The 15,289-nt window shown below is 37.2% G+C and overlaps 1 protein-coding gene across 1 annotated transcript in view; it reads right to left on the bottom strand.

Moving 5' to 3' along the window:
* Positions 1-5,803, bottom strand: part of DENND4A (DENN domain containing 4A) — a 41,042-nt gene extending 35,239 nt beyond the window's left edge. The window contains exons 1-5 of the mRNA XM_074156264.1: positions 5,496-5,803; positions 4,636-4,885; positions 2,970-3,039; positions 1,223-1,392; positions 373-614 (exon numbers count right to left, since the gene is read on the bottom strand). Of these exons, the coding sequence (XP_074012365.1) occupies positions 373-614; positions 1,223-1,392; positions 2,970-3,039; positions 4,636-4,885; positions 5,496-5,803 (1,040 nt within the window). The remainder of the gene's footprint in view (positions 1-372; positions 615-1,222; positions 1,393-2,969; positions 3,040-4,635; positions 4,886-5,495) is intronic.
* Between the last annotated feature and the right edge of the window lie 9,486 nt (positions 5,804-15,289).

Raw genomic sequence — 15,289 nt, 5'->3', positions numbered from 1 at the left:
TCTCTCATTACACAAGTAGTAGGCATTTGAAAAAAAGCAAAACTACATATTTCATTCTCCTAACTTAATGTGTGCAACATTAAGAAAGGATTTATAATCTCGCTTCTCCTAATCACTATGCTAAAGGGTGCAAAGCTAATTAAAAAAGGCTTTCAGAGATACCTTTGCAGGCACTTAAATCACAAATAAAAATGTAGGCTTTTTGAGGAAGTATGCAAAGACACATTCAAAGGAGAAAAGTGCTTAATCTAGTGTAACCGTTGTATCTAATGTTTGATGACTAAAGTCAAAAGGATATTATAGGAAACTTAGAAGTAAAAAAAGAGCTCTCATCAAGTGAAATTACTATAATGAATATTTTAAATTACTTACTTCTCAATGGGTAGGACATGTGGACCAGAAATGGAGTAACGATACAGAAAGGTAAGAAACTTCTTGAAAGCATCAAAGAAAGGCCAGTGAGAGAGCAGACAGATGCATTTATTTGTTTGAACTGTTCTGCATGTGTCTGACTTGCCCTCACCAGCAGCTGCTAATCCCAATTGAGATTTTTGTTTCTCTGTGAGATTCTCTTCAGGATACAGTTCATAAAACTGAATAGCAGCACCATATACCTGCAAACAACAGAGTTGATTTGAAGTCAATAAATCTGCCTCAATCTTAAAAGCAATCTAAGAAACCCCAAACATGCAAGGAAAACCAAGTCTACGTGAAAATCCAGACTGCCTATTATTTAGAACACTTAATGTCATATGAGAAAGAGTAATTTATGAAACAATTTAAATGAGAGAAAAATAATGATTACACAGAGAACAACTGCAGTCAACAGCTCCTGCAATTGCCGCTAAAGCTATTTTAGGAATTCTTTATAAGCAACTCAAAGCAGTATTCCTCTGACATCCAATTTACTTTTTAGAACAAGTAAATACACGCAAGGTTGCTTCTATGCTTGCAATAAAAATAGTAATATGCAGTCAGAATTTTTATAGCTCTGTAGTTTCAAAGGCTAACATGATTGGAAAGCAAAGGAGTATAGGTTTATATCATCAGTAGTCCAGGAGTGAAATAAACGCAAGTCATTTTTTTAAGTAGCCTTTGAATTAAGCCAAACAAACAGATTCAAGTTTGGCTGTGAAAATACATCATCATCCTGAAAGGATTAGTTAAAAAATGTGGTTGTTTAAGTTAAAGATTTTTTTTTTTTTTTACGCTTTCAAAATACCTTTTCTGCAGAAGCTCCAGTTAGTACAAACGTAGAAAAAACTGGGAGAGGGTATTTACTGTTAGATGGCCAACATTCAATCGTTGCACCCATAGGTAGACAAAAAAGAGGCACAGATTCTGGTAACGGGAATGATTCATAGTCTTCTTCGGGGTATCTGCATATTAAACCTATAAAAGCAATTTGTAAAGAGGTAGTTATGTAAAGAATAGCAGAAACATATTTGTAATAGCTCATTCCATAAAAACATGCCCATAATAGTCATATATGAGCATACACTAACTTCAGAAGGTCAGTAAAGTTGTAAATAATCAGGCACAGCAAATAGCTGGAAAGGGGCAGCATCCTTCCAAGGCCCGAGGAGAAATCACCTGACCAAAACACTGGACTGAAGTTCCACTTACTTTTCTAGAAACTATTAATAACTTACTTATCTTTTTCTGTTTGCAGGTTGTATGCTTCTCAGCTGTGATTATAATAGTTCACATTAATGATATGTCTGAGCAAAGATTTAAAATTTAGTTAAAAAAAAGGTAACCTGAATAATCAAAAAATAAGACTTTTCAATTATAAAAGCAATTAATTCTTTCCAAAAGTTTCCTGAAAAATCTGATAGTATGTTAGATATTTTTTTTAAAATATCAATAGAATCAAACCAATTAATTTTGCCGATCCATCCCACCTGAGGATTCAGCTAATATGCTATCACACTAATGTTTAGACTTAAACATAGTTGTAAAACATGAAGTTCTGAAGCAGAGGTTCTTAACATACAGGTCTTCAATTACATCACACGGCTGTAGTAATCTACCCTTGCTCATTGGCAGCCCAGGGGACTCCAAACTGAGAATGAATATTGCGTGAAGGGACTTAGGATTTCTCTGCATTACAGAACACAATCACTACACATTCTTTTATAATGTACAGTGAAATATTAATAAGCAATAGAAACTGGTAACCAAGAAGGGCAGTTGTTTTTATCCTCCGCAAGAAGCAAAATTTTGTGCAAGGTAATACCAGATGTGGGGCTTTTAAAATTTTTATTTATTTACAAATTTATTTTCCACCTTTGAGTTTGTCCTAAACTACTGTTGTTCGCAGAGAGCAGCGTCTCAAAGGGATCTAAGGTCATTAAAACTTAAGTCTGAATCATGCTCATGACTTGCACTCAAACAAAATCAGGGGTTTAAAAAAAAAAAAAAGAAAAAGCAACACATTTCATCAGAGCCACAGCAAATCTAATTCTGTCTTATAAATAAAACAACAAAATAACGACGATACACAGCCCAAAAATACTTAAAAGAGCTCAACGCCACTGATGTTCAGGGCAGTGTAGAAGTTTGCAGTATTCTTCAAAACGTTTCTTAAATAAAGTGATCATGAAAATGCATCAACTAATTTTTGCAATATTGTCTTCTGCATATGTATACACACGCACGCCTCCTTAAGAGACAGTTACCAGCAACAAAAACAGAGGTGGGAGACACACGTTTGTAGAAACCTATCAAAACACAACTGAACTTCCAACTGAAAGCAATATTTAAAACATAAGGGTCATAATACATAATTCTAAAGCTTGTTTTAGGACATTATTTTAAAAGGAATCCTTCCCTGAAGAATTCTTTCTGGATAATGCCAAGACAGTGTCTTTGTCAAATAATTCTTTGATTAAAAAAAAAATACTACATTACAAATAAGCGTGTACATCCTGAATTGAAGATTAAAAAGCTAAATAGTAGTTACATACCAGCTTTATATGATATGGTGTTGGTTTTTGCCACAGACTTTTTATAACATAAATATACTGCTGAACCCCACTGTAAAATAAAAGAAATTATTGGATTATGTGATGAAGTATAACAAAAGGATGTAACAGAAAAGAGTGGAGAAAAGCCTCCTCTTCCTTGTTTACAAAGGACCATAATTTACATGCAAAAACATAGAGCATTAAGATAGAAGAATTTGGGGTGTCCTTTCTGATAACAGCCATAAACAAACAACTGAACGAGCAGCACTGTGTTAGCTCTGAAGTAACCAGTCCATGGCAGCCGTCAGCCTGGCCTCTAAACCACAACTGGTTTACAGACTGAAGCATGAGATCTACAGACTCTTCTCCAAGACATTTGTTAACACAACTACAGAATTTTAAGTACAATTATCATCCATATAAATATTTAAACCTTTCTCCATTTCCAAAACCATTTCTCCATTTTCCAAACTTCTGGCTTAAATGTGTATATAGACAGACACACATACATATACACACACATTTTTACATATACACTCAGAGCACGATGTTTTTATTATTAACTACATTTGCATGTTACTTCAATACTGAATTTTTTTTGTGCCTGCATTTTTATTTTAATCATGCTAGTCTTTAAGCCCGATCCCTTATTCTAGTGAAATTCAGTCTGTGAAACACTGCAGCCTAACATCATAGCTTTTGCAGCTTCTAAACAACAAATTCCTTTCTGGTATTGTTAATGTTTAAGTATTTTTGAAGCTCTCAGTTTCTGGACATGAGAATAAAGAACATGGAAAGCCACAGAATGGAAAATATCAGCATCCTTTAAGGGCACACAAAGCTTTTACAGATGGGAGAAAGATATAACAGTTTCCATAAAACAGCACTCCCATAACCCAGTCAATGCAGGGACTGGTAGAACTGAAAAATCCATTTGTTAATGTCTACAGGCATTTATTTAAAAAAAAGTACTGATCAATTTCCATGATCTTATTTGCATGATACTACTCGTATATGCAGTCAGGATCCTCATCAGCATGCTGACTTTTGAGGACCCTACAAAAGCCAGCATATAAGGCTGCAGATTCAACTAGGAGACACTTAAATATTAATTTTTGCAACAAGAAGTGGGGCGACGTCTGTGTATCTGAGCAGGTCTGGCTTTGGAACCATATTAAGCATTAAAACAGCTTTACAGTCAACAGCATCCAACACTGCTCACACGCAACTTTCTTCAGAGCAAAGGATTTGTGAAACTGAGAATGACACTTATAAAGTAGCATTGTAGTTAATAGGAGAGTTAAAAACAGAACAGAAGGTGGTTGTTAGATACAGTATTTCCATTACAAGAGTAAAAACAGTGCTATTCTGTAAAACCTCCAGTTATAACACACGGTGACACAACAGGTTCTAAGGACTAATCCAAAGCTGGTGAAGTCAGCATTTCTAAGTTAGCACTAAAAAGACTATTTGCTCCAAGACTTCCCAAAAGACTTTGTTCCAAGCAGGATCAGAGAACTGTAATCCTCCAACTCTTGAGGATTTATTTGATTTATCTTTGGAGAGTGTTTATCAAAATTTTTCGCTAGGTACTCTGAGAACTGTTACAAATACTCCATAAACATTACATCATTGAAGTGTTCAAAGTTTGGGTTTTGAGTCTTACCATACTATTATTAAGATTCTTGTCAACCTTGCAGAATGTATGTGGAGGGGTTTCTCCTTTACTTGGTATAATTATACATATATCCGTAACAGCCAAGGTGTTTTGTGTCATGTTTTCGGATGCTCTTCGGTAGGTGATGTATACTCTCTGTGACGAGGCGCTGCCACTAATATTAGCAGGCCGACCATACGGAGTAGTTTGAATTATTTCACAACCTTGCTTTACTCTTTCTTTCCCATCATATAAAACCCTAGTTAAAACGGGATGAACAAAAGTCAGAAGGCACGTATTTTTTTTTCAACACTTTGAATACTATGAATTAATACTGAATAGTATTACTTTAACAGCAGCTCTTGTCTCATCTCCGATCCAAACATTTTTACTGACAAGTTCAGGTCACATTATATCAAACTGCATTATAACAGAAAAGCTTCATGATGAAACTATACTAGCTTTCCCTCACATATAATTGCTTTTAAGTGTCTTTTTTACTGCAAAATAGTGTTAATTTCAATTCTATTAAAGATTCATTGCCTGATCCCAAGAATGCCATACAACTCATCTCTTTTCAGTCTGTATTACATAGGTTAAGCATCTTATCTAAACCAAAATATATACACTGAAAACTATAAATGGCCTTGAAAACTCCAAATGCAGAGGATTACAGTTGTCACTAAAAGCCGTTCAGCATGCACTTTTCCTACCATACTGGGTAACAGTATACTCAAGTCAACAAATAACTTCCTGGTTAGAGTTTTGCCTTATATTTAAAAAGTATGATACTCCAATAAACTTGCTTTATTTGCTCATTAGTCAAACAAACTGCCAAAATCATGTACTAGAACAGAAAAATCACTCACCCCAGATCTGTAAGTGGGGGCTTATCCCTTCCTCGGCGATAACAAAGGTATATTTGCGGTCCCACAAGACTGCCATTATTGAGATCTGCAGACAGTCCCGAGGGAGTAACATCTATACATTTATATCCCTGGGGAACTTCCTCCCCCAGAGATTTATTAATTACTGTTACATCTGTAATAGGTTCTTTTGGTTTAGCGATTTTATGGCAAGCATCATTGAAGTGGATTTCTTCCTCTAGTGGTTTTGAAATATCTGTTAATCCTGCGACAACAAAGTAGTCAGCAACACGAGCCCCTTTGTCTTCCATCTTCCATTACAGGACGTTATAACTGGCAAGAAAGAAAAACATATCAGTATTTTTGAAGGAAATTATAAGATATCAGAAATAATAAAATTATTTTTAAAAACAGAAAGTTTGCAATAATATAAATTTAAACACAACAGAATACAAAAGAGAGAGAGATCCATCATCAGATCATGTAACGTTTTTCATTTGTAATCATGATCTTCCCAATTTGGGAAGCACTTTCAAGAAAATCTGGGACAGCTTTCCTCATTTAGAGCCAGTTAAAATTAGAATCCCCTGCATACAAACACCTGCTATCACACAAATTTGCTTCCTAAGGTTATAGCAAGTAATACGCAAGTCAGCAAGACTTCCATGATTTAATGCAGCTTTTACAGAAGGGAGAAGAAAAAGCCCAGTTGATGATGCATCATCCCTTCAGATCTTTGCCTTCTGATACAAAGGCTCGCAGCTAAAAATGGGATAAAACACCAAAGATATCAAAACAAATCAGTGGTATTTTATTCAAGCCGACTTAGACTTTACTAGAGCTACTCAAATTTTCAACATCTGTTTACTGTGAGAGCAGACTGATGCAAACTTAATGGTAACAGACCCCAGAAAGAAGGTATATAATGTGAGCAAAGTCAGAGACAAATAATCATTCTGTGAAACAAACTGACAAATCTGAATATTATCCGTAGACACTCTTACCATTAAGGTATTCCAAAGCATGCTGTAATTATATACATCACACAGTACTGCAAGTCAACTTCCAGGAAAAAAAAAAAAAAGCCACAACAGAAACAAAGTCACACTGCACAAGTGTTGCTCAAAGCAGCAGGTCCCAAGTGAAATTCAACAGTATTAAGGGTGCCACACTGAGAAGCAGCTACTATTGCTCCTCTTCACTTCAATCACCTGGGGACAAAAGGCTGCGTTTTGAAGACAATACCATGGGATCATTAACATAGCCTTTTAGAAAAATCCCTGGAAACAAGTGGAATATATGGTCTTTGAGCCATCTCATGACTATCATTTTTAATGGACTGCATATAATTAATACCACTACAAATTAAACATCAATATGAAACAAAACATCCCTGCAAATAGCAAACTGACTTGTAAGAACACATTAAAAACACAAACAGACTTTGTAAAAGTGGGAGAAAAGAGGTGGTTTTGTCATGTCTAAAAAGATGTCAAGAGTGAAGCTATCAGATAATCCTGTCACAGATCCACAAACTATTAGCTTGTTTACTTTGCTGAAAGACAAAAGGTAAACTCATTTCGTTGTTTATTCAATTTAATTTTTTAATATCATCATATCACTTCATAAACATTTAGGAAATACTGATTAATAATTTTTACTGTCACTGCTGTTGTAATTCATAGGTGCTGGCATTTTAGCAACCGTGCAAAAGAGATTAATCTGAAAAACTAGCTTTGTGATCTAACACTATAGATCTATTGCTGGTGTTAAAAGAGAACCAGTCGCTGCAAAGTGCAAAACAATCTGCTATTACAAGAAAGACGATCGGGAGGTTTACAGGAGTTCCCTTTTGTGTTAAAATATCAGTGGGACTTAGATCCAACTCAGAATTCAGAAAGCTTATATTGCTTATTTTGCTTCCAACAAAGTTTTTCCTATTTGCTATGAGCTATCTGCAACTCTCACATAGAAAGCAAACAAAAATTGAAAGGCATGATTTTATATCACCTCACACAGTTTTCAGATGAAACAACTAAATCATTGTCCAAGCTTTTTGAAGAGATCACATTTTTAATTCAAATACCGGAAGAGGGAAGTACATATCAGCTTTTTCCCCCACACATGAGCAGAACTAATGCGGATGTACCGTATATTCCATCTGTGCAGTAGCAACAAGAATGATGCTTCATGAAGTACAGTTTACTATAGATGCGCTACACCATTTCCAAGGAAATAAAACACTGACACAATTCATACAACCTGCTCCTACCCACAGACATTTGTAGAGGTAACTTGTAAGTGGGCTGCAGACCAGAAGAACTGCTCTAGCAGAGCCAGCTTCTTTCCAGGAGCCACCTCTCCCAGATAGCAAAAAGGGTTTACTTGTATGCTTTTTGCAAGTGCAAAAGATATATGACCTGTGAAAGACAGCAGTAAGGACCATCTGACTCCATTAGAACAGTTTTGCCAGTCCATCTCTGGCAGACACAAATACAACTGCCTTGTAATCTTTTAATGTTCCTTGTCTTCATTCTCATTCCTTCCTGCATTTTCCTTTGAGAATATTAAATCACTTATTAATTTGAGTTCCTTATTAGGTCCACTTGCTGTCTAAAGCAGGTGACATTTTACTTTGTTAGCCTGACTCCAAAGAAATGTTCCATTTGTAAACAAGGAACAAATGTCTCCTAGTGCAGGTTGGAAACAGTGCAGGGCTCTGCAACACACCTATTTTAAAACAGTTCAAAGCTTTATTAAAAACGGTTGTGGTTTTTTTTTTAAAAGCATTCAGCATATAATCAACATTCCAAGAACTTCCTTCCTTTAAAGGCACATAAAGAATAGTTGAACAGACAAACCAGTGACCAATTTTTAAAAATTGCCACTGAAGTTCTAACAGCCCCTAGCATTTCAGTCTCATGTGTACCGCTGCATTATCCCATTGAACTATGCTGTCAACCCACAGAAACGTGGCAGTTAGTCATGCAAGAGCAGAATGAAGTTAACTGGATCAGTCAGTCCTGCTATGGCTACTCAGAACCATTTCTCAGCCATGACACTGCAAAAAAATCACACATGAGCGCAACAGTCTAGAGAATGTGTGAATAACCACAGTTACCCAGGGAAAAACCTTCACCCCATCCCTGTACTTCCAAAGTTGCCTGGCAAAAGTGACAGAGAAGCCTTTTTCCCCCCAGTATTTGCTTCATAACAAGCAAGCAATCCTGGGAACAAAGCAGAAGCACCTCAAATATCACAGGAATTCTCTCAAGTCAGAACATAAGCCTTTTGAAAACTCTGCCAATGAGTTCCCTACCTTTTCATCAGGGCATTGCTTCTACACTTTGCCTCTCTTGCTGTCAGCCAGGCTTTAACATAGACTTCTTGTTAAAGTTTCATTCCCTATAGAAACAGTAAAAACAAAAATTAAACAATGTACACATTTGTTGAAACTTACACTTACTGCACCAGTCACATTAAATGAAGATTGTGAATTGCTGTAGGACTCCCTTGCTAAGACAAGGGTACAGGTCACTTACCTATTAGAAAAGTATATGAAACCAGATTTTAAACTTAAAAAACAAATTATCAAGTTTTATGTTGCATTGATATTTTAAGAATGCAAATAAAATTTAATGTTTTTTAAAAAAGGAAAAACAACAAAATACATCAAAGCAGGGTTGAGCTAGCCACTTCAAATTATTTCAACGCTTCCCCTGTTTTCTGATGATAAATACCTCCCATGCCTATTCACAGGTGTTAGCCAGCTATGGAAGTGCTCCTTTAGCTCAATAACCTTTTGTCATGGTTTGGGCTGGACACTAAAACAAACAACAGATGCTCTATTTTACCTCTCTCTGCAAGATTCTGATATTTAAGCAGATCCTTCTTACTCCACAATCAGCAATACACATGTACTCTTCCATCTAGCTGCCTTATCCCAATTCCCCATTCTTGCCATTGACTGTCACAACTCAAGTGTTTTTCTTCAGATACGGTAAACACTTTTAAACACCAGTATGACCACAGACATCTTGAGCTTGTGTTTTACATTGAGGCATGTGCAAGCCAGGCAGCCTGTGCTACAGCTAAGCATTTTGAAGCAACAGCTTTCCACCATGGGATTTAGAAGACAACCTCACTGGAGACACTCTCAGACTTCAATCTCCCAGAATGACTCATTAGCACCAACAAGGCTGCAGTCAAAAATAAATTTAGTCTAAACAAGGCTTCTATTTGCCATGACCTGGAAAACACTCTTAGAAGATTACTGTGAGAAGACTTCAGAAAACAAAGTGTAACATAAGAAAGGCTGGGAAGAAACACATCTCAGGAGGGTTTATGCAAACCACGAAAGATTTGCTTCCATTCGTGAAGTGGAAAAGTCTGGGGAAAAAAACCCTACACTAGATTATCAGAATTATATTTTTGGGAGCACAAAGCTCAAGGTTCTGTTCATAGCCCCAAAGTACAAGGCAACTTATTTCAGATCACTCACTGTTAGTTCATTATTCCTACAGCAAGGAGTGGGGAGGTGACAACCTAGAGAGCAAACCCAGCCCATGGTGCAAGTCTTCCTAATCCATACAGGACTATGGACTACTACCAGTTAAAGCCAGTTACTCTGCAGTAACTGACTTTAAACACTTTTTACACAAGACTGTAACATAAAAGAACATGCAGCAGCAGCACTACATATTTTTGTCCAATGACCTGATCTGTAATATAAAGTTTCCAGGAGTGTCAGAAAGCAGAATTTTAGGAATCACCTGCAGACCTCAAGCACAGCTGCAAAAAGTCTATAAGAAATAAGCAGCCCTAACACATTAAACATGTCCCCATGGACACTTAAAAAAACCAAGCAACAAACATACTTCCTAGTCAACTAGCTGTAAAGCCAATGAGGAAAGTTAAAAGAAAGAAAAAGAAAAATATACTTTTAAGCATCACAAGGAACACGGCAAGCACCACTGCCATTGTACTTTCAGCTCTATTTTGTAGTACTTGCAGCTTGCAGAATGTATTTACAACTGGTTGGTGTCCTCCATCTATCAAGTAAAAGATCTACTTGTTCAGGAAACAAGGTGCAAAAGACTGACGTTATTACACCAATACAACCAGGACTTCCCATTGCATTTTTATTTTTCAGTAGGACATCACCAATACTTTCTTTTCTTTCACTTTCCCTACTACTACAGTTAAACAAATGACAGCAGTAGAGAAAGTTACTAACAAACAGGGTTAAAGTGATCAATTGCATTACTTTTTAGACCCTATTGCATACATCTGCACTGAATGTTAGACAAGACGGTAATTAACAAGAAGCCAGTAGCCTCCACTAAGTTCCCTTTAGTGCTGCATCAATAGTAGTGCTAGTGCTAACAAACATACTGGCATATTAAAAAAAAAAACAAAACAAAACACCCAACATTGCTCTGCCCCTACATCACTGGACCAGAACTGCTATCAAGTTTTTTGCAGGCCCATTCACAATCATCTGTACCAACTCATGGTTAATGTACTCTGATCCAAACAGCTGAGGAGATAATCAAGAGAGCTCAGAAAACTTGGCAACAAAAGATCTCTGAGAGGTGCCCGGGGAACAAAAGTGCTGGATAAGAGCACAGGGACAGAACACAAGACTCTGAGTTTGGGAGCAGAAAATAGGAAGCCAGGCCAAGAACTGAGGAACAGGCAGATTTGTTCAGCAATGCCTGGGAAGAAAGAAAAATCAGGGTTAAATTCAAAGGCTAATCTAGATGCAGTGGGCTCTCTGCAGCCAGTCAGCAAGAACTAGCCATCTAGAGTATTAAAGCTTAGAGGAAGAAGCAGAATAACTGGCATAGATGGCAGGAAGAAACAGACTTCACCCAGAAGAGATCGGGCATTTTCTACATCTTCTGTACTCTCCATCATCGCTCACCAAGTCTTCCATTTGTTTGTTCTTCATTGCTGTTTTCAGTCTCAATAAGATCAAACCATTTACTAAGAGGGTCTAAGAAGGCAAAGGCTGTGTTCATTACAGTTGTGCCACAGCAATCAACCCTGACTACAAAAATTCAAGAAAGTGATGTTCAACTGTCCTGTCCCATGAGATTCATGACAGAGACAAATCATAACAAGGCTGGTTTTAAAACCTCCACTTTTCTTTCAAGATTACACTGTCTGTGCTTTTTGGCCATAATCTTAGAACGGAAACAATTTCTGAAGTACAACTGTATTTGTAGGGAGGGATGCAGAAAACAATTTACAGCAAATGAGGGGGAGGGAAGCCAAGGTAAACACTATAAAACATAAATATTACTTCATCCAAAACACAGTCCTGGAGGGCAGCTAGTCCATGTTTTTTTTTTGTAAAACCACTTGTTATACAACTTTTTAAAAGAAGTCCCCCAAACAGAATGTTCCGTTTTCCTTGGCACAGTAGATAAAGGCAAATGAAAGCAGCAAGTCTTGCAATACTGAGCTTCAGACCCAAAATCTGTCACTGAGAATGTCAAAGTGCATCAACCAAGAGTGAGAGAAGTGGCCTGCTTTCACCCAGCCACGTCTGGACACACATGCCAACCTCAGTTTAGTTTTGAAGCCATTATCTACCCAAATAATTTTTTTTTTTTTAATTCATGGCATGGTAGAGGGAAAAACAGGTGGGAACTGTTTCTAACATTTTAAAATACACTTTAATTGTGACTTAAAACATTTGACATTCCTTTTTTTCTCTGGCCAGAAAAAATGTCCTGTAAGGTAGAAAACTGGACCCAGCCATGCTGCAAATTGTAGGCACCGAGTAGATGACGTGCATAGACTGCAACTGCAGGGCTGTAAATGTCATGCGCAGATGATCTACACCACACTGGAAAGGTTTAATGGTGAGATAACACTGACTAATACCACCCTCATCTAGTAAATCTCTACATCTAGTTAGCAAAACGGTCATCTTCTACCCCACAGGAAAATATGTGTGAATGTACTACTTACCAGTTCAGCTACAAATATATCTTATCAACTAACACGTATTGCTGTGACAGTTTCCCACCTTGGTCAGGCAGCAAAGCAATATAAAGCAGCGTTAGGGTAGTGCTGCCCCCCCAAGAGTCACAGTAAATTAGCTGAAGCGCAATGATATACTAATGTAACTACTGCTTCAGGATTCCAAAGCTAGCTCAAAATATCTTTCTGTAACAGAGCAGACAGACCTTAAAACCCCTTGCCCTTCTTCTGGGCCAAAATTATGAAATCACCACACCCTTAAAAGAAAGGCTGAAGCGTACTGAGTCAGGGACAGTCACCTCATGTGCTAAATGCGATGAGAAAAGTACTCACAGAAGGGTTTGTCCCTGGCGCTCTATATAGTGAGTTCTTTGCTGTCCTGAATAGGAGTTCAGCATACAAGGTAACTACGAAGTTGTACAGTTGTTCATGAGAACACTGCTCCTGTACCAGGATTTAACTGACAGCACTGTGCTGAACCTGATTACTTTTGCACTTGCAGGATCTGAATAGCATTGCCTCTTTCACTGTAATTTTATCATCAAAACATCATTTAGACAAACTTGCTGACATACAGAAGCTACTGAAGCTGGACCAGATCCTGGTCTCGGTTGTACAACTCAGAATAATTCCTTAAGCCCACAAATTTCTTCTGAAGCTCAAGATAAAACCAAAACTCAAGAGTCCAGCCCACAATCCCCTTTGCTTTGTTTGCGTAACGCTTGTATACAAAAGAAGCGGGGTTTTCCTCTTGGGACTTTTTGATTTGCATATATGCACACAGAACTTATACAACACGCTTACTATTTGTCCAGTTTTTATTTCAGATGGCTAAATAGAAATAATTTGATTAATTAGTATTAATTATTTTTTCTGACCCAAATTTTAAAAAGTCAAATTTTAAAGTAAAAATTAAATAGCGAGGATACAATTGGCTAGCTTACTTCTAACACTCCTTCTCACTCTTTGCATTCTATTTTTATACCATAGTTCCTTCTTCTTTCACTCCCCTCCCCCAAATTATTGTTTACTGCAATTTCACTCTATTTCAGCCTCCACAGTAACCCTATATCTAATACATGGAAGTACACTTTGAAAAGGTAAACATATGCCATTTAAAAGAGCAGGACAAACACTTTCTGAAGCCTTTCGTTTCCACACCACAATTTCCTCCTGGTACTGCGTCTGAGCTCTTTAGGGAACTACCAATGACTACTTCTGCATAATAGACTGCTACTGGAATGACTGGTATAGATCAAACCTCTCAGCATCACTGCCTCACAGAGCCTTCACTGAACATTTTAATTTTGACCCTACAGGCTGGGGGGGCACTTTATAAGCATACATACATCAGCAGATTATTTCCAGATCAGTCATAGAGCCAGCTTTCAGACTAGGCATAGACCAAGCCTGAAATGAAAGACAGCAGAAAACATCCAAGGCGTATTATGCAATCCAGCAAAGAACCTCGTTCACTTTAAGTAATTACTTGGTCAGTATCACTGTTAAAAATAACTGATTTTTAAATAGTTGAAAGGTGGTTATACATTCACCGTTTATATATATTCATCTCCTACCTGTTAGCTATCCTCAATTAAAGCAAGGCGTAACTGGCTTTAGCTTGCAGAGGATTTGCAAGGATTTGCTGCTTTTAGTACAGCATAAAATTTCTATCAGGATTTGTGCTTGTAGAAGCAAATATTATTTATATACAGAATTGATATATAAGGGAATAGATGCAGGGCCCTTTGTGTACTCTTGCCTAAGACCACCCAGCAAGGCTACAGCAGAAGGATGAGGGACAAGTACAACTCAGCCCTCCAAACCACACTTTTCCCCTTGTTTTTTGTGCAAGCTCAACCTGAACTTTCTTCTAAGGCGCTAAATCTTTGCAGGGTTCGGTGGGGATTGGGAAGGGGAGGGACGAGGAAGGCCGGGATTTGGTGGGGTTTTTTTTTTTTTCTTTTTTGGGGGGTTGGTTTTTTTTTTGGAGTCTCAGAATTAAAAAAAAAAATAAATTGAAGTTTCAGTACCTCACAGAGAAACTTGATTTAAATACTGTCTCTTTAACAAAGAAGAGAATCATACTGGAAATACACCAACCCCGGTAAATTGCACCATGGTTTGTTAAGGTACTTAAATAGAAATTATTTTGGTATCTTTTTTGGTCCTTTCCCCCTCCTTTTAGGAAATTTTTCTTTCCAGGAAACTTCAGCACAACTACTGTAAATCCACAGATACAGATGTGTATCAAAACCTGAGCTACTGGAACGCTCTGTCAGACAGCAAGGTACTTGGAAATCACCAATCCCTCAAACATCATGTTTGAGCAAGGTTACATCAACTTTTTTTTTTTTTTTTTAAATCCAATACAAGTTGTGCAACATTTTGACCTCCAACTTTTTGGTCATGCCGACACCATATTTAAAAACTAAGGTCAAAGTTGAGCAAAGGACAATGAGTGGAAAGCTGACTTTCTACGAGTCTTCATTTCAGGAGATATTTAAGCATGAGAAAGGTTTTGACTCAGTAGCTATTGAACTATTCCCTGGTGTTTGCCCATGAGTGCAACTGTTTCTACAGCCGCTGTTATAAAAAGCATTTCAATATACTATGACTTGCAAAACTCCAGTTGCTAGGAACTATGATGGAAATCTAAAAGGGATGTTGAATATTTAAGTGATGCTGCAAATTTCTTTCGCCAGTTTTAAAATCTCAAGATTAACAAATCCTATTATCATTATTCAGCTTGTCTATATATCTCTTCCCCTATTTGAAGGGTCACAAGACAGCTTTCTCTGGCT

Source organism: Numenius arquata, chromosome 11, assembly GCF_964106895.1.
Source record: "Numenius arquata chromosome 11, bNumArq3.hap1.1, whole genome shotgun sequence".
Taxonomy (NCBI): domain Eukaryota; kingdom Metazoa; phylum Chordata; class Aves; order Charadriiformes; family Scolopacidae; genus Numenius; species Numenius arquata.
Note: the sequence above shows the minus strand (reverse complement) of the source record. Positions and strands in the feature narration are given on the sequence as shown.